Source organism: Saccostrea echinata, unplaced genomic scaffold (genome assembly GCF_033153115.1).
Source record: "Saccostrea echinata isolate AGI-Se365-2 ecotype Australia unplaced genomic scaffold, CSIRO_AGI_Sech_v1 ptg000086l, whole genome shotgun sequence".
In the NCBI taxonomy this organism is placed as follows: domain Eukaryota; kingdom Metazoa; phylum Mollusca; class Bivalvia; order Ostreida; family Ostreidae; genus Saccostrea; species Saccostrea echinata.
Window position 1 is genome coordinate 805,651 of NW_026889835.1, and position 25,388 is coordinate 831,038.

At 35.3% G+C, this 25,388-nt stretch overlaps 1 protein-coding gene across 1 annotated transcript; it reads left to right on the plus strand.

Annotated features, from left to right (window-relative positions):
* LOC133176971 (vitellogenin-1-like) lies at nt 1-25,388 on the plus strand. Its single transcript, XM_061312042.1, has 29 exons — nt 1-58; nt 4,865-5,010; nt 10,416-10,564; nt 11,675-11,870; nt 12,117-12,293; nt 12,460-12,605; nt 12,772-12,994; nt 13,732-13,901; nt 14,198-14,363; nt 15,218-15,487; nt 16,392-16,583; nt 16,924-17,141; nt 17,233-17,324; nt 17,440-17,564; nt 17,648-17,815; nt 17,971-18,094; nt 18,183-18,441; nt 18,517-18,679; nt 18,879-19,010; nt 19,136-19,747; nt 19,844-22,630; nt 22,745-22,939; nt 23,134-23,289; nt 23,416-23,575; nt 23,662-23,822; nt 23,937-24,076; nt 24,168-24,276; nt 24,417-24,618; nt 24,822-25,388. Exons 1-29 carry the CDS (start codon nt 16-18, stop codon nt 25,100-25,102), a joined length of 7,962 nt encoding a protein of 2,653 aa, XP_061168026.1. The 5' UTR covers nt 1-15; the 3' UTR covers nt 25,103-25,388.

Below are 25,388 nucleotides of genomic sequence, written 5' to 3' on the forward strand. Positions count from 1 at the left end.
AGTCACACTAGAGGGATGTATCTTCTGCTGGCGGTAGCGGCGGCGGTTGCCGCGTCAGGTAACATTATCATAATGTTTTTTATTTTTCCCTCAAATTAATTACATGAAACATGATTTATGAAAATTTCACATGGTCAAATTGAGTCTTTTCAATTTATTCTTACAGGAAGCAGTATAGAATAAACTGGAAATTATATTCAAAATGATTGTGAACAAACCATGTATGCACTCATTTTTTAAACGTTCAAAGAAAAAAATGTTCGTTTTCTTTCGTGCAAACCAATTTCTTGGTTCTTTAAAATATAGATATAACTATATATAGATATAACTGCAAAAGAGATACATTAAATGATCAAACCTTCATCCTTACAAGACCTTAAGATCTAGTAAATGAAGTTTCTCAGTTTTGATAAATGAATTCTTTTAATGATGCTTAAGGAGACTGGGTGGTCATAAACTATTACTATTATTTAGTAAAGAAAAAAAATCACATGACCTAGCTAAATGTTTAATGCAATTGTCTATATTTTTATGCAAGACTTTTTTCCCCAGGAGGTTTAAATAGTCTTAAAATGGTCTATATAACGAATTTAATATGTTATTATAAATTTGTTGAATTTAATTTGTTGTATCAAAGAACTAGGGCACTTTAGATTGGCATTCGGCAGGAATCTGGGCGCACTTGAAAACACTCGGCACACTTCGGTCGATTCGTACCTCATCTGAAGGCGACGGAATCATCCGAGGTTTGCCGAATGACTTGAAAAGTGAAAATTTCATTGATCTCTCACATGAATTTGATGTATCGGTTTCCTGTGAAATAGAAAAGGAAATATTTTCCTGATACTTTGTTTTGATTATGAGTCATTTTGTACAAAATTTTTAAGCATGTTTTTCTCAAAAGTTTCTAATCTCTGGGTCATCTCTCCATGATTTTGAAACATTATTTGTGTGTATTTTAATTCAAAGGAACAGACAGTATAGTCCAATGCAATGGAGTCGAAAATGTTTTGGTTCGATCCTTACATGGAGCGTGATATTTTTTTAATGCAAAAAATCAATTCTTTTATCAATTTAATTTTATGAACTTTTTTATTTTTAAAATTTATAAATTCTGGTTCTGTTGGACCAATAGCGAAAGTATCGTTTCAACCTACTGATACTTTATACAAATGTACTTGTATTTAATTATACCCTGATTATCTTACAGGTATTTATTATTTATGTGAAGCATTAATATGATATAGTAACTATTAAGATAACCGAACTTAAATATAACAATTTCACAAGATATTTCAAACTAAATATAACATTCTCCTATGTGCGTAACTTTGGAAAGTTTGTTCAGCTGTGGTCAGCCGACCAATTCGTGGACATTTAAATTACATGTGAATAAATGTTTCGTACAGATGATTCCAGCAGATCACACGTTAAATACGCCCATCTTAAACAGGTTTAATTTGGTAAAACGAATTCAAGAAAATGCCATAGATTTAGCGAATTAAATTCGTTTTAACAAATTCGACAACTCGTTATATTGAATTTAAAAATAATTTTGATAGGTCCTAAATGGGTATTGTCATGTAGTATCCAGATTACTTTTCACATGATTTCAAATTGAATGCCGTGAAAATCTTCATTTTCTACAATTAACGTTACCTGTAAGGTACTGGAAAAGGTAAGCTTGAATTGATTTTGATAATGGATCTGGCACCAAAAGGATCTCTTTACTAGATCTTAACCTTAAGACAAAAACAAAAACAAACAAACAAAAACAAAACAAAACAAAAAAAAACATGAAATCTTGTCCACACTTCTTAGTTAATAAGGGTTAACTTGGGTAAATGGAGGTTAACTCGCAATGCAGGCTCGAAGGAAGCAATTTTTCAGGGGGGGGGGGGGGGCAACCGAGAAGAAATTCCATTTCGGGGGGAAATTGTTAAAACAAATTTTTGAGACAACCGTAGTAGTAAAGCATCTTTGTATTTTCCTTTTTTTAGGTTCCAACAAGCCTGTATTGTCAGCCACAATCTGTTTAAATAAAACACTGCTGATAAACTTAATCCCACTCCCACCCCACCAAAAAGACATAATTACCAAAGCGTGAATTATAAATATGGATTAAGTGCTCCAGGTTACTGTTTACCTACTGTGAATTGGTTTTAAAAGACAACTCTATGACCAAAAAAAAAAAAAAAACCAAAAAACATAACAAAAAAATCCTTTTTAGTTTTAGTTTCCCTGGCCAAAAACTAGTTATTTAATCTTTAGTTTTCCTGACCAAAATCTTTAGTAAGTGATTCAGGTTAACGTAAACCCAGCGCGAATTCCCCTGAAAGACTACACTTTAAAATTTAAGATTTTGAAGCATTTTATGCCCCTACATCGGGGAATGAGGTATTGATTTATGCCTGTCTCCTCCTCTATAGGATGTCCAGAACAATGAATTAAATAACATGGAGACTGTATACTTCATACTTGCCACAAATATAGATGTACATAATGTGTATATCATACTGAAATAGTTTGCAAGAATACTGTTTTTGAATTTTCGCTATATTGTCTCGACTCGAAAAGATAAAGCTCGTGAAATATTACGGGACTTGTATGGAGAACTCGCCAAAATATTTATCGCGCAAAGAAATAGAGATTTAAGGTATGTCACTCGTCAGCCTTTTAGAAAATTTCAGTCAGAACCTCTTACTTAAAAACTATTTATTACAATTCAATCTTTATAACATATTTAAATTAAACAATGTAAAATGTTCAACAATCAATTAAAAAACTGCTCAAAAATTCACAAAGAAGCAAGATTTATAAGGGACTATTTCTTGTGGCGGAAGGATATTTAGCTGAAAATTCTGCAAATCTCCACATTTATTAAATTTAATATCTTGGAACTTTAGCCTCACATACTTTCACTCAGAGAATATTTTCCGTTATGATATGCCTGGAATATTAAATATAGGTCTCAATTTATATTTTTATAACAAAATTTACACCTTCGCTCAACAAACATTGTCAAGAAACGAAGATATATTAAGGAAGTCGAGATAAAATTTACACAGTTTTTTGCCTGAAAATTGCATATTTTGACCAATATTTCAAAATTTACATCACTGACCCCAACTTTTTCTTTCATTATTTTAAACTACTCGATACTTTTGACCAATCAGCACTTAAGTCGTAAAAAGTTTGATACAAGAAAATATTCTATTGCCTATTTAGATTTTTAATACCCCAAATATGAGACTTTTTTAGTGCAAAAAGGTCACGCGATAATTTACGCGCATTAATTTGCATGATTTGTTCAATGATAAATATTATTCAAACTATTTTACGTAAAATAAGATTATGTTTATTGCCATGGTTACATGTGATAAAATATGATAACGGTTAAAGTGATTAACCAAAGAGTTACAATTTAAGTGCAAAAAGGTCAACTTAATTGTACCGTAGCTCAGTTAGATGCACACTGACCCCCCATTTTCTCTGCGATTTTGAGTCATACTATATGAGTACTTATCCAAAATATACTTCTCAAAAAATCCTTGATATAACAAATTTCACGAGTGACATACCTTAAGTCTCGCAAAATGTAATTGATTTACAGTAGTATTTGATATCATATGATTAGAGGGAATGTCCTGACCCTGCCTCATTTGGACAAGGTCATAGGAATCGGTTCCAAAGTAAAATCTTTATCCCGTCAAAAACTGTTTAATGGATTTTTTTTTTTACGAAATATTACAAATGGAGAAAATTATACATTGTATGACTCAATGGCAAGATCAAATTATCCATATCTCAAATGGGACATTAATTTGTGTTTTTCAAACATATCTTCTTTTTTTTCAGCAGCGCGAAGTCCTACTAGTCAAGGCAAGTATTTTTACTTGAATATAACGTTACGGTAATATCAAATTATAAAGTTGAATTCTGTAAGCCTAAATTTACACGTAGGTTCTTGCAGTAGTGCATTGATTTATCTCGAGGGTGAAAAAAATGGACAAATTTACCAGTGCATTTATTTAGACAAAATAGAATGGTGTTCGAAAAAAAGGTTGAAGAAAGTCCTCACTGTTCAAATCAACGAAAAAGTATCTAATGTTCAAGTTAAGCTTTTGTCGTGAATCTGTCTGCAAAAGTGTACGAGGAAACTGTGACATACCCAACATCTGAAATGCTCTTCAGTACAAATATCTGCTTTGGCTCTTTTCTTTTTTGCATTCTCACAGAAGCACTTAAAAAGGCGGTGCTATAGTGTGAACCCGAAAATTATATGTTCCTAATTCGATTGAATACACTAAAAAACCTATCACTTGATAAAACATTTTATTTACATGTATATGAAAAATGTATTTAATATAACATATTATTTTTCTTTCGTAAAATAACTTGCATTTAACGATCACTCAAAACAAATTTTAAATTAGACTTGTTAGATTAATTTATTTGAAACGTTAAATGATAATCGATAATCTAAACAGGGTTATTTTCGCCCAGTGATGTATTCGCCGTATCACGCTTGCAAATGATTTTGCCCTGCTTTATATTCGCCTAACACATCTGACTTTAATAAGAGGGATAAATAGTCTTTGTTACGGAAGCGTATTGCTGCCAAGTGAAAATATTTTTTTTCTAAGTCGTACATACGAGATAATATGCTTTCTTGAATATTCGCTGGGGGGGGGGGGGGGGGGATAAAACATGGGTCAAAATTTCTCTGTAAACAGTAAAGTGATTTCCCCGTTAATTTTCATAATTCATCATAATAAATGATTACTAATTCTTATTCGGAGAGTATTTGGAATAATTAAATTTTTTCACAGATATATTATTTGTAAATGCTTTATGATTTTAGCCTACGAGAGAAATAAGGAATACCTTTATGAATATGAAACACAAGCACTAACTGGAATACCTCAGGGAAGCACGATTTACTCTGGAATGAAGTTAAAATGTGACGTCAGAATTCAGTTCCGCTCCAGATCCTCGGCTACATTACAGGTTAGTTTTTTTTTTATTTGATGATTTTTTTGTAAAAAAACCCAGTGTCGATCTATGTGTTAAATATTTACGTATTACAATAATTACGTATTACGAGTTTTATCCAGAGCTATAAAATTTTTGATGATCACGAGTTACAGTGTTCAAGTCTAATCAAGTAAAAAAATAACGAACATTAATCAAGCTCAAAGGTCCATTTAAACAATAAAAACAGAAGCAGAGCAAACATGGACCTCTAAAAGCATCAGAGCTGGGATCAGGTGCCATGGAGGAGTGAGCATCCCCTGTCGACCGGTCACACCCGCCGTGTGCTCCCTGTCATGATCAGGCAAACGGAAAAAACGTAGACAATGATTCAGTGTGTAAATAATGGCATTACAATTAGTGTGAAAAACGTCAGTCAGCTTCATGATGGATTGTATTTGCTGACAATGTCATTGTATCGACCATAGAACATGCAAAATGTTGACTTCAAACGAGACTGTTGATATCCTTGTTTCATCAACTTCAGTGTTTGTCAGTAGCTTGCCTTGTTTCAGAAATTGTTCGTACGTAGAATATGGTCTTCCGTATCGAATCAATTCCATATGTAGGTGATAAAGGTTTGCTACAAAAATAAGGGAAGTTGACGATAGAAAAAATTGAAGTCATCACGTTTATCATAGTTTTGTTGTTATGTTACCATTAACGTTTTTTTTCTAGTAGAATATCCAGATAAGAAACAGATGGGTCAGACTCTGTCGTATCTTTAGGTCACCTGAGTCACTCAGGTGACCTATTGCTATCCGTTCTCGTCCGTCGGCGTGCGTCGTGCGTCGTGTGTTAACATTTGAACATTTTTAGCTTCTTCTCTGAAACCGCTTAACCAATTTCAACCAAATTTGGCATATAGCATCTATGGGTGAAGGAGAACAAAAATTGTGAATTTCATGGTCCCTGCCCCCCTGGGGCCTGAGGGGTGGGGCTAAAACCACCAAAAATAATGCAATCTTTAAAAATCTTCTTCTTTACTCCAGGACATCAAGCAGTCAAACTGTTGGCATCATTGTAATAAGCAGTGAGCCCTCTACCAAAATTGTGAAATTCATGGCCCCAGGGTCAGGGGTTCTGGCCCCAGGGTGGGGCTATATAGATCATATAGTGAAAGTGCATTATTTCTTTGAAAATCTTCTTCTCTGCTCCTGGGTATTAAATAAAGTAACTAAGTACATAGTTATGTTGAGCAAGAGTGCCTCTTCCAAAATTGTGAAATTCATGGCCCCAGGGTCAGGGGTTCTGGTGTTAGGGCGGGGCTCCATAATTATATAGTGAAAATGCATTAATTCTTTGAAAATCTTCTTCTCTGCTCCTGGGTATTAAATAAAGTAACTAAGTACATAGTTATGATGAGCAAGAGTGCCTCTTCAAAAATTGTGAAATTCATGGCCCCAGGGTCAGGGGTTCTGGTGTTAGGGTGGGGCTCTATTGATTATATAGTGAAAATGCATTAATTCTTTGAAAATCTTCTTCTCTGCTCCTGGGTATTAAATAAAGTAACTAAGTACATAGTTATGTTGAGCAAGAGTGCCTCTTCCGAAATTGTGAAATTCATGGCCCCAGGGTCAGGGGTTCTGGCCCCAGGGTGGGGCTATATAGATCATATAGTGAAAGTGCATTAATTCTTTGAAAATCTTCTTCTCTGCTCCTGGGTATTAAATAAAGTAACTAAGTACATAGTTATGAAGAGCAAGAGTGCCTCTTCCAAAATTGTGAAATTCATGGCCCAAGGGTCAGGGGTTCTGGTGTTAGGGCGGGGCTATATTGATTATATAATGAAAATGCATTAATTCTTTGAAAATCTTCTTCTCTGCTCCTGGGTATTAAATAAAATAACTAAGTACATAGTTATGATGAGCAAGAGTGCCTCTTCAAAAATTGTGAAATTCATGGCCCCAGGGTCAGGGGTTCTGGTGTAAGGGTGGGGCTCTGTTGATCATATAGTGAAAGTGCATTAATTCTTTGAAAATCTTCTTCTCTGCTCCTGGGTATTAAATAAAGTAACTAAGTACATAGTTATGAATAGCAAGAGTGCCTCTTCCAAAAGTGTGAAATTCATGGCCCCAGGGTCAGGGGTTCTGGTGTAAGGGCAGGGCTCTATTGATTATATAATGAAAATGCATTAATTCTTTGAAAATCTTCTTCTCTGCTCCTGGGTATTAAATAAAGTAACTAAGTACATAGTTATGAAGAGCAAGAGTGCCTCTTCCAAAATTTGAAATTCATGGCCCCAGGGTCAGGGGTTCTGGTGTAAGGGCGGGGCTCTATTGATTATATAGTGAAAATGCATTAATTCTTTGAAAATCTTCTTCTCTGCTCCTGGGTATTAAATAAAGTAACTAAGTACATAGTTATGATGAGCAGGAGTATCTCTTCTAAAATTGTGAATTTCATGGCCCCATGGTCAGGGGTTCTGGTGTTAGGGCGGGGCTCTATCGACTATATAGTGAAAATGCATTAATTCTTTGAAAATCTTCTTCTCTGCTCCTGGGCATTAAGGTGATAAACTAAGTACATAGTTATGATGAGGAGGTGGGCCTCTTCCAGAATTATGAAAGCCATGGCCCCTGGGTGAGGGGTTCTGATGTTAGGGCGGGGCTCTATTGATTATATAGTGAAAACGCATTAATTCTTTGAAAGTCTTCTTCTCTGCTCCAGGGTATTATTTAAACAAACTAAGTACATGGTTATGATGCATAAGGATGCCTTTTCAAAAATTGTGAATTTCATGGCCCCAGGGTCAGCGGTTCTGGTGTTAGGGCGGGGCTCTATTGATTATATAGTGAAAATGCATTGATTCTTTGAAAATCGTCTTCTCTGCTACTGGAGATTATTTAAACAAACTTGGTGCATGATTATGATGGGCAAGGATGCCTCTTCCAAAATTTTTAAATATATGGCCTCAGTTTTTGGGGTTCTTGAGGAAGGGGGGGGGGGCTCTATTGATTATATAGTGAAAAAGATTAATTCTATTAATTAATCATTAATTAATCCTGTCTGCTCCTTAGCGTTGAGCTGATAAATAAATTGCTTAGCTATGATGAAAATGTGAGCTTCGAACAGAATTTTTAAATCTTGTGGTCCTAGGGTCAGGGGTTCTGGCATACCTGGGGGGGGGGGGGGGGGCTTTTGATAATATAGTGCAAAAGTGTTAATTCTTTGAAGTCCATAGGTATGATGATGAGGGTAACTCTTCCAAATTTGTAAATTTCTTGACCCTTGGTCTTGGGTTCTGGTGTTAGGGTAAGGCTTTGTTGAAGCATTGTACCTGTGAAATTCTTCTCTGCTTCTGGGCATATCGGAAGAAAACTGAGTAAAAGTTTAAATGATATAAGTAAGCGTATTTCTACCAGATTTTTGAACATCTGGACCATTTGTCTAAGCATTCTAGTCCTGGGCAGGGCTCTATTAATTTGTATTCTACTGAGAGAAGTTATTCCCCTTTTCCATTCACCTTTAATCACTGTAAATAATGTATTTTAAAGGTTAATAGAATAAGATAATTATGCAAGAATGTTTATCATATAATTCAAAAAGTATTTTCTTAGTTTTAATAATCAGGTTGACCTGTAAGTAATAGATAAATAAAAATGAGACAAAAATAACTTATCTTATTAAAAGTTCTTCAAAGACCATAAGAGAGGTCAATGCTAGAGCTCTTAATATGGGATTAAAAATAGTACTGAAGCACTAATAGTTTGTTAATAGTCTGCATGGTGATAGTGTTAAGTGGGGGACAGATTAGAACTTAATTTATGAGTTGATACTGAATACTAGACTAATTATTTTGTTGATCCTGATCTTCCTACTTCTCTTGCTTTAGGGCAACAAAGCTTCATCTATCAGTGTATTTAACTTCTAAATTGTTGTATTATACTCAGGTGACCGTTAAGGCCCTTGGGCCTCTTGTTTATTTCAAGTTCAGGCGTTGGCACGATAAAGATCCCTCACTGCTCAATGGCCCTGAGTGCCGAGTAAAGGTCAAAATTGAAGCCCTTCACCGGTATATGGTGACGTCTCTATATGAGTGAAAAATTCTCGAATGGGACGTAAAACAACATACAATCAATCTTATTTCAAGTTCACGGGGATATAACTAGTCGACATATGAACTATTGTTAATTGATAATACGTCGTCGATATATTTAAATGCATGTATGTGTGTACAATCAAAATGTTGTTTAGCAAAATAATTTTGCATATGACCAATGACAATTTTTGTAAATTTATTGAAAAAGCAGCTGTCTGCTGGTGTTAAAAAGCCTTGACTTTGATTTATCACGGGGAATGGTTGTATAAAGATAAAAAAAATAATCTTTTTTTTGTGAACAGGCCTTTTTATACATTACTTCCCAGTTCTTTTAAGGACCACCACATTTCATTACTCAAATTATTAGAAAGATTTCAGTTTTAGAAAATCATTATTGCATTATCTCCAGTTATAGTGAATATAAAAACTTTATGAGGATGGTCTATTCAGATGCCTTTTTCCTATAAGTCCAGGTCACATGTGTAAATATACATTAAATATGTCACTCATGTTTTAATTACGCTAACAAGTGGTAAAAATATCAAAATTAAGAAATTGAGACATAAGGAACATTAGAAGTGCTAATTAATTTAATTTTTGTGATGAATTCAAGTTAGAATTTTTACAACCAATTTACTTTTCTTTTTTACAATTTAAAGAAATGAAAACAAAAGAAACAGTTGTAAAACCTTGGTGTCTTTGACTTTCGTGTTCCCTCCCCATTTCCAAAGCGAAACAAAAACCCTTTGCTTTAAGAGCATTTGATTGACTTTAAATGACACATCTCCCCTTTCCCAGCTGAGCACTGGATCTGCACCAGTTGGTACCCATATTTTAAAAACTAGTCACTTTACTTCTATTTACATTTTCTCATTTGAAATAATGAATCATTGTGTGTGTGTGTTGGGGGGGGGGGGGGGGTGACAAAATTGATTGGGTATGGCTTTTCAAGAAAGTTTTTGCCTAATCAAAATGTTCAGTGCTTAAGTTTTTATCTGATGATATTAGTTGTAAACGGATCTAATGTAAGTAAAAGTACTATACACAAATTATTTTAAGAAACGCAATTTAAAACAAAAATACAGTCAGTCTGGTAACTATGTGCACAACACTCAACATATTAGTCGTGGCTAAAATGGTGGTCAAAAACTTCTATTTGCTACATAATCATGTGATTGGTCGAAAAGAGTAGAATGACTTGCATTGAAATCTTAAACAGCTGTTAAACATGATTGAAAATGTAATCTCTTACTTTCTTCATAAACTAAAATTATTAAGAATTTATTATCATTAAAAATAACAATCGTGCTGAACTGTTTAGAATTTTTTTTTTCTTTAGATGGACAAAATTGCCTTGGCGAAGATTAATGACCCGATCGAATCGGTGAACCCAACACAACAACAGGTACCCGAGAGTCTGTTCAGACCACTCACAGGCAAGGATACTGACCAGATGATAAAAGACCTGTCTAGACCCATCAACTTCCTGTAAGCCAGCACCATCTCGAACAGTCAATGTATATTTCTTTTATCAGTTTTCATGTGTTGTCTCCATCTTGTTAATTTCTGTAGATTAATTTATGAAATACTATATATATGTATTGTTTCAAGAACCTTTACTTCGAAGAATTATTCCTTGTATTGGAAGTATATGTATTGAGAAGTAGTTTCCATAAAATTATCAAGAATTAATTTTTCTCTAAGCAGAAAAGATCACAAAATTCTCATGCCACTCAACTTGAAGATAATTTCTTAGAATTTTAACTAGCAAATTCAGAGAATCGTGGTCTCCAACTTTCTGGTCTTAATGGTTGGGATGTAATGATCTATGGCGTATTGTATATACATGTAATTGTCTTGTCTGTCTAACATACTTAAAAGGTTTTATACAATTGTTTATACTAGTAATTTGAAGTACACATACAAGTTATATTTTTTGTGAATTCTGGATACATTGCCCACATTTTATTACATACATGTACACCTACCTGCAATAATGTAGCCTTCTATGATATTGTTGTGTCTTTCAATAGGTCATGTCGTCTCTCATTCAAAATTTATGACCATGGTTAAAGTTCTTGAAACAGACAAATAACTAACTGGACTGACAGACGGTCAGAATCATAGTACATCCAGAAAGTCTCATCACAGGTAATGTAAAATGTGAAAGCCTGACCTCCTCAGGTGCAAAAGCTACGGCTTAAGGTTAAAATTTTTGAAACTCAAACCCCCAAGGTCATGGTGTCAAAAAGCATAAGACTCAGGAATGCATTTAAAAATATAACAGCTCCATCCTCTATAACCAAGGTTAAAGTTTTTGTGACAGACAGACAGATAGACGAATGAGATTTATTGTCCTCACGCTTTCGCGAAAGTAGGGGGCGTATATCGGAGAGGTTTATTTCTATTTGATTCCGTCATTAAAAAGGGGTAAATTCAAAAGAGATGAAATCCAGTTTTTCAGTGCTTCGTTACATGTGTGACCCCCCCCCCCCCCCTCCCCTTGTAAGAAAATAATGTTTTGTGTATATACCTGTAAAATCCTCTTGTATGGCAGTCAGCAGTTCTTCCATTTGAGGCTTTGTTTTTTCTGCAAAGATATGTCCGTGGCAGCATCCACGAAATCAAACAAGAAGCAGACGACCCAGAGTGGTCGGTCAATGTTAAGAAAGGTCTCCTTAGTATTCTGGAAGTGAACCTAGATAAGAGGAAGCAGCTAGACCAAAGCAGTTCCATCCCTCGAGTTCTGCGTCCCCAGTCTGCTAACGAAGACTCCATGTATAAGGTTATGGAGGTAGGTTTGTTGATGGGCCCAGTTCAATGCATGCATATTGCGTTAATTTCTGAATGAATTTCGGGCATAAAAATGCCAATGATTTTTAAAATAAATACTAGTAGTTTCGATAAAAAGATGACTATTACATGTTTGTAGAAAAAGTTATTTCTATAATTGCTGTTTTGTTAAACGGTTTAACAGTAAGTGTATTAAGATTGCCCAGTCACTTACAGTTTTCTTTATCTATGGTTATTATATTTTAAGCCCAGCATTGGTGGTGAATGTGAAACTCTATACAAAGTCAGTCCTCGCACATCAAGTAGTGGTGATCCAATAATGTATATAACGAAAGTCAGAAACTATAAAAACTGTCTGGACAGACCAATGTACTTAACCTCTATGTTCCACGGAAAAAAGTGTGCTGAGTGTGTCAAAGATAGGGTAAGATATTTATTAAAATAATGCAGCATGTCAAATTTTGTACGCCATCGTTTTGAAACATGTTTATAGTTGTACTTTCCTTGGCTTTAGATGACCCTAAAGCTGTTCATTAAAGCCAAGGGGTAATAAGCTTTGAAATTTAGTCAATCTCTTTTTTCTTCCACAGTCAGACCCACTGAGATCCGCCTCGCAGGTCATGTACACATTAAGGGGAAATACTAGGTTGTTTCAGATCCAGAGCGCCATTGCTGAAAGTCAGCATGTCTTCACACCATACTCTGAAAAAGGAGGGAATGTTGCAACCTATCTAAAGTGCATAAAATTATAATTTTTATGTTGCCAAATATAATTTTTAACAATGAAATAGTTAATATTTCTTTTTTATCGTTATAGGAGTGAATAATACTTGAGAAAAATAATTGGCATTTCAATAAAGAAGAAAATGTGTCATAGCAATGAATGGTTTATGTATTTGTAGCCAAACCTTAAATCTGATAAAAGTAATGGATGTAAAAGATAGTTTATCTCAGCCAAGCAGTCCAAAAACTGTTAGATCTGGACTGCAGTTCTCGTCTCGTGAGATCGAATCACGTGACGAATCCTTGAGTAGTTCACAGAAATCGCCACCTTCCAGTCAAAGTCCAGCATCACAGGTGCTCAGCAAACAGTCGCAGAAAAGTGCAAATCAGGCAAAAGAGAGGGTACATCCTTTAAATCTTCATACGCATTCATTAAATAAATTTGAGAAAAATTGTATTTTTTCCCCATGCCATAGTGAGGTTCATATGGATATACCAGTTTGGTTGCAAGCACGTCAGGCCAATCCAAGATTTTTTTTTCCTTTTAAAGCGTCTCTGTGCTCACTGGTTTTTGTTTACCGCATACTAGAACACACACACAAACTCAATAGTTCAGACACTGATAATTTGTTGAATTAAGAGATGAATTTGCAAGCGCTTCATGATAAATATGCAGGCGTGAAGCATCGTAGTTCATGTGCCTCATAAACGTTCAAAAATTAGATTCATATAATATTTTAATTGATGAAAAGCCACAAATTATTTCATAAGCTATCACTTTTGAAAAAAAAAATGCACTATATTTTTGACGTCATTGAGATATTTCTGCTCATATGTCCGGAAATGAATCGTATTCCTATTTCTAAAGAATTTTGAGGGAAATTATTGGGAATGTTAATCTAACATTTTGAATTTAGTAAATGTGTAATCGTCTATCAAGTTTCAAGAACAGAATGCACTTATGATATAAATCCTTAGAAAATTGTACGACTATGCGGTATTTTTCATATCCATCCTTGATTTTTGAAAACGAAACTTATTTTTTAAAAATGTTTATTATCTAATTGATTAAATATATATAATTTTTTAGCAATAATAAAATATATTTAGTAAATAAATATTTTATTTACAATATCAAGATCCGAAAACTGTTGAAAATGTTGGAAACGTTCATGAAACCAACTATCAAGGAAGAGGCTGGCCCACTTCTAATGTCACTTCTAGAGGAGATCCGAAAGGCCGACGTCGAGAGCCTGAGAGCAGTGTTCCGCGAAACAGTCCAAAGTGCATCTGCAGACAAGAAAAAATTGTAAGTCACTGTAATGGATAAAAATCCAAAGATCTTAACTGTCTGATTACTGATACTCTTTTATTTCATACATCAATGCTTGTTTCAATGAACCGAAAACATTAATAATATCAAGGAAATTTCAGGTCAAATTTCGATAATTCGTTTTAGAAACAAATACCAAGAATGCTTGGAATTGCAAAACCTAAAAAAATTGACGTTACAATTCTTCCGTTAAGTGACACTGTGTTAAGGTTGTGAACAAAGAAGAAACAAATATTTAAATAAATCTTTATTTTGTTTGTTAAACCTTACAGAAAGATGTTGATGGACCTGTTGCCGTCAGCTGGGACCGCCCCTGCTACAGAAGTACTTAGGGACGCTATCAAGAATGACCAAATCACCAAGCCCCAAGCCGCCATCGCTCTAAACATTCTGTCTCTGTCAGCCCGACCGGAAGTTCTTGTTGCCAAAACACTTTTGGTAACCATTTGCTTATATATTAATCATCAATTGAAAAATTCCTCTTTGTCTAAATCATCACCCGTAGTTCTAGTGTTATTTATGTGGGGTTTTCTGTAGCGCCCTACAGAAAATGGGAATGGGGTTTCAAAACAGCTTTGATTTCATCCTTTTGCTGAGGTTAACCTCTCTCACATTCTTTTGCCCACTCTGTATCTCCTCACAGATCCTTTTGCTCTACTAAACATTTTAACGATGATAGAAGATCCGAATCTATATGCATTGAATTTATCAATGTTTTTACCTCTCTTTTGCTCACTTGCATGCAGTGCGATACCAATGTCTCTTTCGAAACCTCTTTTTCCAGAGTGTAAAACTTTACGCTATTTTCAACATATGCATGATGAAGAGTTAGATAAGGAGTTAGAGGAAGACAATCGTTGGCCAGCCAATGATGACAGAGCTGTCTATATACATTCCAGTGAGCTCAGTCTTTATCGGCGGGCTGCGTTTGCTCTCTACGACAATCCTCGGAAACACTGAACTTTTCCAGAACCTTTCTCTGTAAAGTTGCTGCCACCTTTGGCTTTGGCTTATATGTTAGTACTTTTAAGATAGTTTCCATCTAAATACAGGTGCAAGAGCATAAAAAAATCAACAATTCTTTAGTAACTTTTTTCATATTTAGAAAGACACTTTGAAATTCGTGTACCCACTGCCACTGCAAGAGTTTCATACAACTGACACGTCTTCGCTATTTTTCAAAATTGATCGTACAATTCCTTGATTCAATTACAAGCCAGTCTAATATGTTCATACATACATTACCCTGGTATTTTTTCGAGAGTTATGCAATTTTGTGTATCCTTTAACAGGAACTAACACAGAGCCCTAAAGTTTCTCAGAATCGAATGTTGAAAAGAGCAGCTTTCCTGTGTTTGGGAGCAGTAGCGGGTAAGCTTAGAGAGGAAGAACACAGAAGATCCCGCCAAATGGCTCGTCAGGAGAGGATCGTCAATACTCTTATGTCTACTGTGTCAAACTCTCAGAGCAGGAAAAAACTGAAGTCCAAAAAGAGAGATATGGGGGATAGAAAGAGAAAACAGCAGAGTATTTACACAAGAATAAGACAGGAAATTGTCAAGGTTTTTATTTCTTTTTATTTTAAATAAATGTCAATACAATATGGGCCTTGAACTGTTTTTGAAACCACTTTCGCTTCGGTACATGTGATTGTTGCTATCTTTTTATACTGAGCTTGGTCCCCCAAGTCATATTTGACATACAAAAGGTTTAAAATAAATTTTTGAAGGTATATTTAATATTTATATAGGAATCTGCATTAATCACTCGAACACACAACGGTTTTAACATATCGATAATAAACATATATGCGTCAAGTGACACAATTACCATAAATTCTGGCAAATGCTGTTATATTTATTAAATAAAAATAGAAAAATTCTGACGATATACGTGCAGTTGATTGTCGAAATTAAAACAGAATTACGGTGTGAAAAAGGAACAGTATCCATTATAACAATTCTAAGATTCTTATGTGAATTATTTTTAAAAAAAGACCTCTTTGATTGTGGTAAAAACATGAAGAACAAAATATTTACTGATATTTTCACCTGGTAAGCCATTTCAATCAAATTTTAATGCCAAAGAGAAGAATCAAATAATCTAAGCAACTCTCATAATCTGTAATTCTTACTACCACTCATTTTTTCTTAATTCCAATTTTCTATATTTGCGTCAGCGACATCTATCAACGAAATTGAAATATGCATTTTAAGGATATATTCGAAAATTTTAAAGAGTAACTTTTTATACACGTTTTTCACAGGAATACATAAATGAACGGACGAAAGACAAATACTTCACTAGCAAACGCATGAGCTCAATAGAGTATAGCATGAATAAAGAAGAGTTACAGACTAATGATATACTTGCAAGTAATCGAAATCATCCCTATACGTTTCGCCCAGACCTGAAAATAATCCGTGAGAAACAATTAAAACCAAATAAAGCCTTTTTATTCAACAGGAAATTCAGAGTTTAATGAAGTCCACTGACATTGACGATAAAATCTTAAGCTTTAAAACAGCAGGGAACTCCGGACTGCGGGAGATGATTCCCAGTATCAGAACATACATAGAAGATAAGTCCCAACCTCAGCTGCTCCGAGCTCAAGCCATCTACAGTTTGAGAAAACTCACCAGTCAGCACCCTCAAGACGTGAGTGATTTATAATCCTGTTTATTTCCAGGTATAGTGTTGTCTAAAGTCGTTTTTTTTTTGTATGACTGTTGGAAAACGGCAATCTGAAGCATTGCACAAGGTTATGTTTTCCAAGACTTGACATTAATATTAATTCATAAACAATCGCTTTTCATTAATTAATCTTTATGAGGAATCCAAACAATTTGTTGAAGTCATAATGAAACAGGGAGTGACTGTTCTGTTGATGACATTTCTAGCGTTTTGAATTAAACTGTTTGGAAATGCAACAACAAAAATGAGCATATATTTATAAATCCTAGAGATAATTTTTAATGACAATTAATTATCGCCACAGATTCAGTCCATTCTGCTACCCAGATACTTTGACCGCACTGAGAAAGAGGAAGTTAGAATTTCCTCATATATTGTCTTGACATCAACAAGTCCTTCCCGCCAGCTTCTAGAGATGGTTGCCCATTCGCTCCACAGAGAAACCAACCCACATGTCGGAACATTTGTCTATACACACCTTGAACAAATGTCCAACAGTACTTATCCATGCCTCATGTCTTGGTAGGTCACATTTGTTTATTTCTTTTCGATTTCTTTTCTTTTGGAGTTTAATGAGCTCATGACTTTTTCACTCTATTCATTTTATCATTAGGGCAAAGAATGCGACATTCGCATTGCGATTTGCAAAGAAGTTTAGCCCGACGTTCCAATATTCGAGATTTCTTCAATTCTCCAGATACAACGGTAAAAATGAGTGTTTCAATTTCTTAAAATTATAGCTTATAATAAAAAACATATTCTTTTTATCTTGTAACTTCATTGAATACATGTATGTCTGATTGGTTTTGGTGTAATATAGATAGAGTAAAGCTAGGGGCAGCTGCAGAACTTGGTTTCATAACTTCCCCAGAAGAGTTTATTCCAAGAGCTGGTGCTGTACATCTCAATACTCATGTTCTGGGAAGCTCAATTAATTTTATGGAGGTATTTTTTTTATTCTGATAGTTTATGCTTTATTTTTGAGGAGTTTGACCACTATGATATTTCCCTTTTTTCATTCATTTAAGATTGGATTCAACACCGAGGGATTGCAAACACTTCTGTCGAAAATGGTTGGACCACTCGGTGAACTTACCAAAGGAAAATCAGTTGTGGATGTTCTCAAACAGCGAGTACGCAGAAGTTCACAGTCAACGCAAACTCAAAGTGACCCGATCAGTCAAATCCATCAGCAGGTGATGAATTTTAATGGCATTGCAATGATTTTCATCATCTTTGTTAATGAGCATCCTTCCCTTTATGTACCCTCACAACCTTAACTTCCCATTTAATATTTCTTATATCAAGATTGTGAACTCTGTTGTCATAAAACAAACTGGTGTTTTTATAGCTGAAGGTGTCAGCTCGTACAAGCCCTGAACCTAAAGGCCATTTATACATAAAAATGATGGGCAATGAACTCCAGTATTTTAGTCTGGATCGCAGTACTATGGTGGAAGCATTACTTAAAGAGGGTAATTTTTTATACAAAACACATTTTAAAGGAAATTGCTTCCTATGCGTATTTTATGAACTTCACAAGCATAAAACTCCCTATTCTAGGAAAGATCCTGTTAAGTGTGACGGAACAGAAAATGAAGAGCGGTATAGACATTGACATACACAGGTCTCTCATACCTCTCGATGCTGACACTATGATTCCAACCGAGTCTGGTCTCCCACTCCGTCTGAAACTTAGGGGGACAGCTGCAGTTAAAGTAACAGGCAAAATGAAAGTTTCTGGGGTACCTTCTCTGTTTCAGATCAACCGTCCAGGAAAGGCCGCGAGAGAACTAGGCTTAGATTTAGAACTTAATCCAAGGTATTCTCATTTCACTTTCAGTCTTAAAATTTCCTGCTGAGAGATCTTTGCTTAGGACTCATTGTTTGTTTTCAGTGTATTGGTTGACATGCGAGGTGAAATGGAAATGGATGCAGAATACTTCAAAGCGGGTGTATCTATTAAATCTATGGCACATGTAGAGACACCTCTTTCGATCTCCACTACCTTTAATCTTCCTACTGCCAAACTTATAACTAAAGTCAATATTGAGAAATTGGTATGATATATATATATATATATATATATATATATATATATATATATATATATATATATATATATATATTATATTATATTATATTATATTACAAGACTTAGTGTACATACTTTTACATTACAAGATTTTATTTACTAGTAATTTGATCTAGTTGAGAAGAAAGCAATACTGAATATAATGAATTTTTCTTTCGTAATAGAATGAGAAAGTAGCTAAGATGGAAATATCTCCATCAACGTATTTCAAAGAAAACCCGTCTGACATAGCAAAGTATCCTGCACCAAGAGAAACGCAATGCATCAGGGCTGCTGAAGGTGCAAAGGCCATGCCAGTAAGTGTATACATAGATATTAACATTCATTCTTTGAAGCGATCATTGAAATATCCATATTATGAAGTTCAATATGATATAATATTTTCTAATACTAGGTTTTAGTGTGATAAATTCTTTTACAGTTGTCAATTTCATTTGGTAAACGCAGTTTGGGTCTTGAAGTAGGAATAAGCGGACAAGCTGTTGTGAGCGATTTCGAGATGAATGTCCCATATTACCCAATGATAGGTAAACAGGAATTGTTTATCACCTTATCACCAGGAATTAATCCTCAAAAATATATGGAATTTCAAGTTCAACTGATGGCTCCAAAACAAGAATCTGCTCAACAATCAGCCTCAGATAAGGCTACGAATTCGGGAGAAGAAGGGATTATTTCTAAAATAGCAAGTTATTTAACGTTATTAAGTGGTGGTCAGTCTGATCAGATCCCATCCTCTTCTTCACAACCTTCCTCTCCTCCAAAAGACATCAAATCAAAAGATTCATCCTTGGCAAGTCTCATTCAACATTTGAAAGAACCACAATCTGTCCAGTCAGACAAAGCTGTTGTGTCACGTAACAACAGTATTGGAATTCTGATAAATGTCATTGGAATAGATGAATCTAGATCAATTAAACGACATCTGCAAGTCTGTATGGCAGCCGGTTTTGACATGAGCTCAAGAGTCACTTCAATTCTGGCGACTCTGAATAGATCTCCTGTTCCAGAAGTAGAAACCAAAGCATGGAAGGTAAGAAATAAATTGGTTGTGTATGTGAAAAACAAATTTGCTCTATGTGTTGCCTGAAGAACAAATGAACTTATAGCTTAAATTGTGTGATTTCAGATGGACATTGCCATCAAGTTAAATTTACCAACAAAACTTGTAAATCCTTCGGAACTGATGTCTGAATCATACCAGAAAGAGCTTGAAAAACAAATAGAGGTGCATATAAGAAGACATGGAGAGGATGAGTATCATAGGTTAATCGATCGGGAGATACCAAGCCAACAGATTAAAGTTCTAAAAACACTTTTAAGCTCAACAGGCACCCAAGAAATCATTGACGAAGTTGTGAACACGGAAGTGAGTCAATCAGAAGAATCTTCGCCAAGTTCTGACAGAAAGGTAATCAAGCTTATCCGAGAACAGAAACATCTTCTGAAAGAAGTGACGAATATTCGTAGAAAGTCATCTGACCCATTAAAACTTCAGAGGATAAAATCAACACTCTCCTCTGTCATAAAGTGGTCAGAAAAGGTTAAACAACTTTTAGAAAGAGAGTCAAGATCAGTTCCAACCAGTGAAGAATCTGATAATCTACGAAAATACTCTGCATTACTTCAACAAATCGTTGAGCAAAGAATTGAGGAATCCGTCCTATCTTCATCGAGGGCATTGTCTTCTAAAGATCAACAATCTCTCAAAAAATCATTAGAAACAAACAGAGAATCACTGAGAAAAATATTGCAAAAGCAAAGTTCTTCACAGAGGGTTTCTCAAAGTTCTCAATCCAATCCACAATCTCCGCCCATCCCTGAAGTACAGGTTGAGGGTTCCTCTCAGCAACAAGAACCACAACAGTCAGAAGAAACACAACAAAGGGATTCATCTAAGTCGCAACCCGGACAGTCAGACTCTCAGTCTCCCTCTGTACCTGAAGTTAATTCGAAAGAGGCTCAGGAATCCCCACAAAAGTCTGAACAGTCAGAACAACCGGAGCAACAATCTCGGCAATCAAAAAAAACATCCAAACAGTCAGAGAAATCACCGCAAAGTCGGGAACAACTACAGAGGACACATCAACAATCCCAAGATAGCGCCTCTCTCTCTCAGTCCAAAAGTAAGTCTCCTTTATCCAAATCAGTTTCGAGTCTTCTGCAGATCCAGCGGGAGGCCATTCAAGAACTTTCCGAGTCGAAAGAAAAATTGGATGGGGCAAAAAATATTGATCAGAAGAAAATAAAAGAAGCAGTTCGTGTAGCTAAGGAAATCAATGAAAAGATTCGTCGAGAGGCGTCGACCTCATTGCCCCATAGAATTGAAAAGGAAAGAGCAATTTTGCTAAAAGCTGTAATCCAACAACAACAAATTTCCAAATGTTTAGAACAGAGAATAAAAAGACAGAAATCCAAACCGCAAAATCAGAAAGAAATGCAAGAAATGACGACATTGTTGCAACACTTGAAACAAGAAAATGACAAACTGTCAAAGGTATTGGCAATAGCAACTCAGCAAGAGAAAGAAAGAGAGGCAGTGAGGGGAACACGTTCACAGAGAGAACAGAGAACACTTGAAAGTCTTAGACAAGTCCAGCTGTCACAAGTAATCGCTGTCCAGCAGTTAGTGGCTGCAGAATCATCATCATCTGCGAAATCTAGGAAAGATAATGCCCAACCAGTTCAAAGAGTGCAGCAATGTATGGAGATTTTAGATGAAACAGGCACACAAATAGTGTCTTTAATCAAACAAAGCAATGTAAACCAAAGCCCACCAGACGTTATAGCTAAACTTGTTGAGGTTATACAAATGCAACACAGTTTGTTGGGATTAGTTGCTGGGCGTGCCAGAGAGCAATTGATTCAATCTGTTTCCCGCTCCGAAGCAATGGACACAAGAATAGAAAAACTTGAGGAGAAGGCTGAAACGGAAAAACTTGAGTATCTTCAAATAATGAGAAATATACTAAAATCAATTAAAGCGAAAAGATCCGTTTCTAGTCTTAGTCGATCTGATAATAAAATGCTTCAGATAGTCCACAATAAGATGGGATTAATTAGATCAATGCAAATAAAAATTGAACATAGAGTAAGAGATATTGAAAAGGATCAAAAGAAGTCTGCTAAAAAGCTTGAATCCACAACGATTACAGAACTAGCTGCAAAATGTAAAACCGTCCAAGATGAAATCGAAAAGGTAGAAAGTGATATAAGATCAAATCAACTCCATCAGAAGGTGGATGATACTACAAAAGAACCATTGCGAAGAATTGAAATCCAAAAACAAATTGTTGAGAAGGTAAAGGAACTCATACCGAAATCAGAAATGAGTCCACAAGAAAAACAAACCATTCAGGCCTCTTTGAAAACTCAGGAGAAGAGGTTAGAAGAACTGCAGCAGAAGGTTCAAGATCTCAAAAACGAAGAATCTCAACATAGCTCAACAAGCTCATCCCGGGAGTCACAGTCAGTTCAATCTTCTCAAAATAGACCTGTTGCCGGTATTAGGCAAGAAGACAAATTGCAAGATAGTAAAGATCGACAGAATGGAGATGGTACAAGGAACAATCGTAAATCTAAAGAGAAATCTGAACAGATATCTCGCAGGTCACAAAAAGAATCCGCAAAACAAAGATCTGAGAAATCCATTAACGATCAACAAACAGAGTCTAGGAGTTCACAACCAAGCGACGTTGACTCCAAACAAAGCAGTGATCAAAGTCCTTCTAAAAGGCGACCAAGCAGTCAGCAGTCAGACAAGAGCAAAGACATTCGTCAAAAACAAAAGTCAAGCAGGAAGGCCAAGTCGTCAGCACCTGGAGACTTAAAAGTAGAAACCGACAGAGAAATGTGTATATCGGTGAAGGCGCAGTACGGGGCCGAAGGTGATAAAAAGAAATTTTTCGAAGTCCAGGTATTTTTAAGATGAATAGCACCTTTGTATCTGTGTTTGAAAAATTTATTTGTCACTAGTTTTGGTAAAAATCATTCTCAATACAAAATTTTAAAATAAAATGTTCCATTGAAGATTCTCGGAACACCCTCTTTGGAACAGTTAATATGGGAAAGGGCACAAAAATCGCCACTAGAGAGAAGCAGCATAACAAAAACATATCTGAGGGAAATGAGAGGTGGATCTGAAGAAGTAACTTCAGCTTATCTTAAACTCAGCTTAGAAATGAACATGATTCGTCACCTGCACGTCCGTGTTCATTATGAAAGGGTAACGAATACTTAGAATATATCTCTTCTATAAACCAAACAATTTTGTAAAATTCTCTAGAAATAATCATTCACCTGCCAATTGGAAAAGTCTTACATCTTTTAAAATATCGTACAAGTAAAGTGCAATGGTTTTAAACACTTTCTAGATTTATAAGTGGACATTTCATTTTTGTACATATTTTTCATTTCTAGGAAGAAATACCTCGTAGTTTAGAAGAATTTGCGTGGTGGACACATGAAGCAATGAAAGCCATGATGTATCGACATTTATTCACAAAGTACCCTCATTCCTTCCGTCCTAAAGACAGATTGGAAGTCCTTCTTAATTTCAGGAGAAACAATAGACAAGTAAGATAGCAATCATGTGACCATCTTTTCATGTTATTAGATTGATATTCCGCAAACTAAACTCAAACGCAATTTCAAGCATTATTAATCTTCAAAGAGGTGAGAGATTTTTTGTGTTTACCTTAGTTTGACGCAGAATTTAAACTTTCTGAAGAGTCTAACTTTCTGAGAGGCATTTCCATTCCATATTTTGGACCATTCTTCTTTGAATCTATGAAAGGTATCAGGGATGGACTTCGACGTCCGTTACAGAAGACATTGTCCAGCATCACTAGCCGTCTGCCAGGTCAGAGCTGGTTTTTATGCACTATAATTCATAAAATTGAAATAGTCTTATACATTTAGCACATTAATAAAGACATATTTTTCTAGGACAATGCGAGGTGAAACATAACCAGGTTAGAACTATGGATGGGAAAGAATACAGCATACCAGACACAAAGGATTGCAAAGTCGTTCTGTCCATAGACTGTTCCTCTGCTAAGCAATTCGCCATTAAATACAGAAAGGATTCATCCGATCCCTCTAAAAGAGTGAGTGTATTTAAAAGAATAAAAATGTCATTGAAAGACTATAATGCTTAACATATCCTATTAATTTATAACAAATCTTTGATATATTTTTGAATATTTCATGCGTCTTCATAGGCTGTTGAGGTTCATATAGAAGGTAAACGCATAGAGATTGTTCCAGTAAAATCCTCTTTAGATGTTAAAGTTGATGGCAAAAAAGAAGACATTCCAGCTGAGTCTGCAATCAGCGTTAAAGTAGCATCATCCTTAAGCAGGTACCAAAATCTCCTCCCTTTCTCGTTTTTGTTTTCGCTGATTCATAAATTTTCTATATCTATTTTTATTTTTCTTTCCTTCATTCTTTAGCAATAAAGATTCCAGACTAGAAATCAGTCGTCAACAAAATAGGATTTCCATCTCGGCATCACGGAAAGGAGTACATGTCACATCAGATGGTCACAAAATATCCATTAAGGTTTGTCTTGGCATTTTATTGCTGTATTTAAAATCTTTTTACTCTTTTTGTACATTTCCTGTTGATTTTTGTTGAGATAACTCCTGCATATAATTTTGTTTAATTTTCTGTTATTGTTGATTTTTGCCGTCTCTTTTCAGGTGACCCCGTTTTACTACTCTCAAGTTTGCGGTCTCTGTGGAAACTTCGACGGAAAACAAGGAAATGAATATCAAAGTCCGCAGAGAGTTGATCGTTCCGATCCAAATTGTTTTGTTCTTGATTATTTAATCCCAGACAGTAAATGTGATTCTGGAAGTGTACTGAAGGAATGTCATCAACATCAGAATTCGTCATCGCCATGTAAGTGTCCTTCATTTTAATCCAATGATTGTTACAACGATGCATTCAAAGAATTCCTATATTCAGACTTACGTAATCTCTGACTCTCTAATGTAAGTTCAAACTTTTCAGAACCATAGATACCGATCTGCGTCATTAAGGTTATGAAATAATACTCCAGGATTTAATATGATTTGAATGAGTGTTTATCCTTTTTTCCACAGCACGATGCTTAGTAAAACCTGAAACCGTACTACGAACACGTTTGAACAAAGGCGTATCCCAGCTCTGTTTCTCCCAGAGTTCTGTGAAGAGTTGTCCAGCCCACTGCAAGCAAAAAGACCCCAAATCAAAGGCGGTCCCCATGGTGTGTTATGAGCATGACAGTGTCAAAGCCAAAGCATTAAAGAAAGCCAGCTACAAGGGCCCTGTATCGGAACTGAAGTCGCATCAAGCCGATTACACGGAATATGTGCAGGAACCCACAAGTTGTGGGGAAGTGTAAATTCTCTTGGACCTTTTATCACTTTTTTATATCTTAAATATGTGCACGATATAAAATTAGCGATTATATATAGGGCATAGACGATGTATCATATCAAAAAGATCTTTGGTGGCGGAGTTTTTTTTAATCATTTGCGAGTATATGTACATTATTTAGTATAGATTGTGGTCTTCATAACAACGGGTTCTCTAGTCTATAGTCATTATGCAGCAAGTTTTTTGTTGTTATAACCATTGATTTGTTGTGTATTGTGAATAAAATATGCATGCAGCAGTGAAAATTCTAA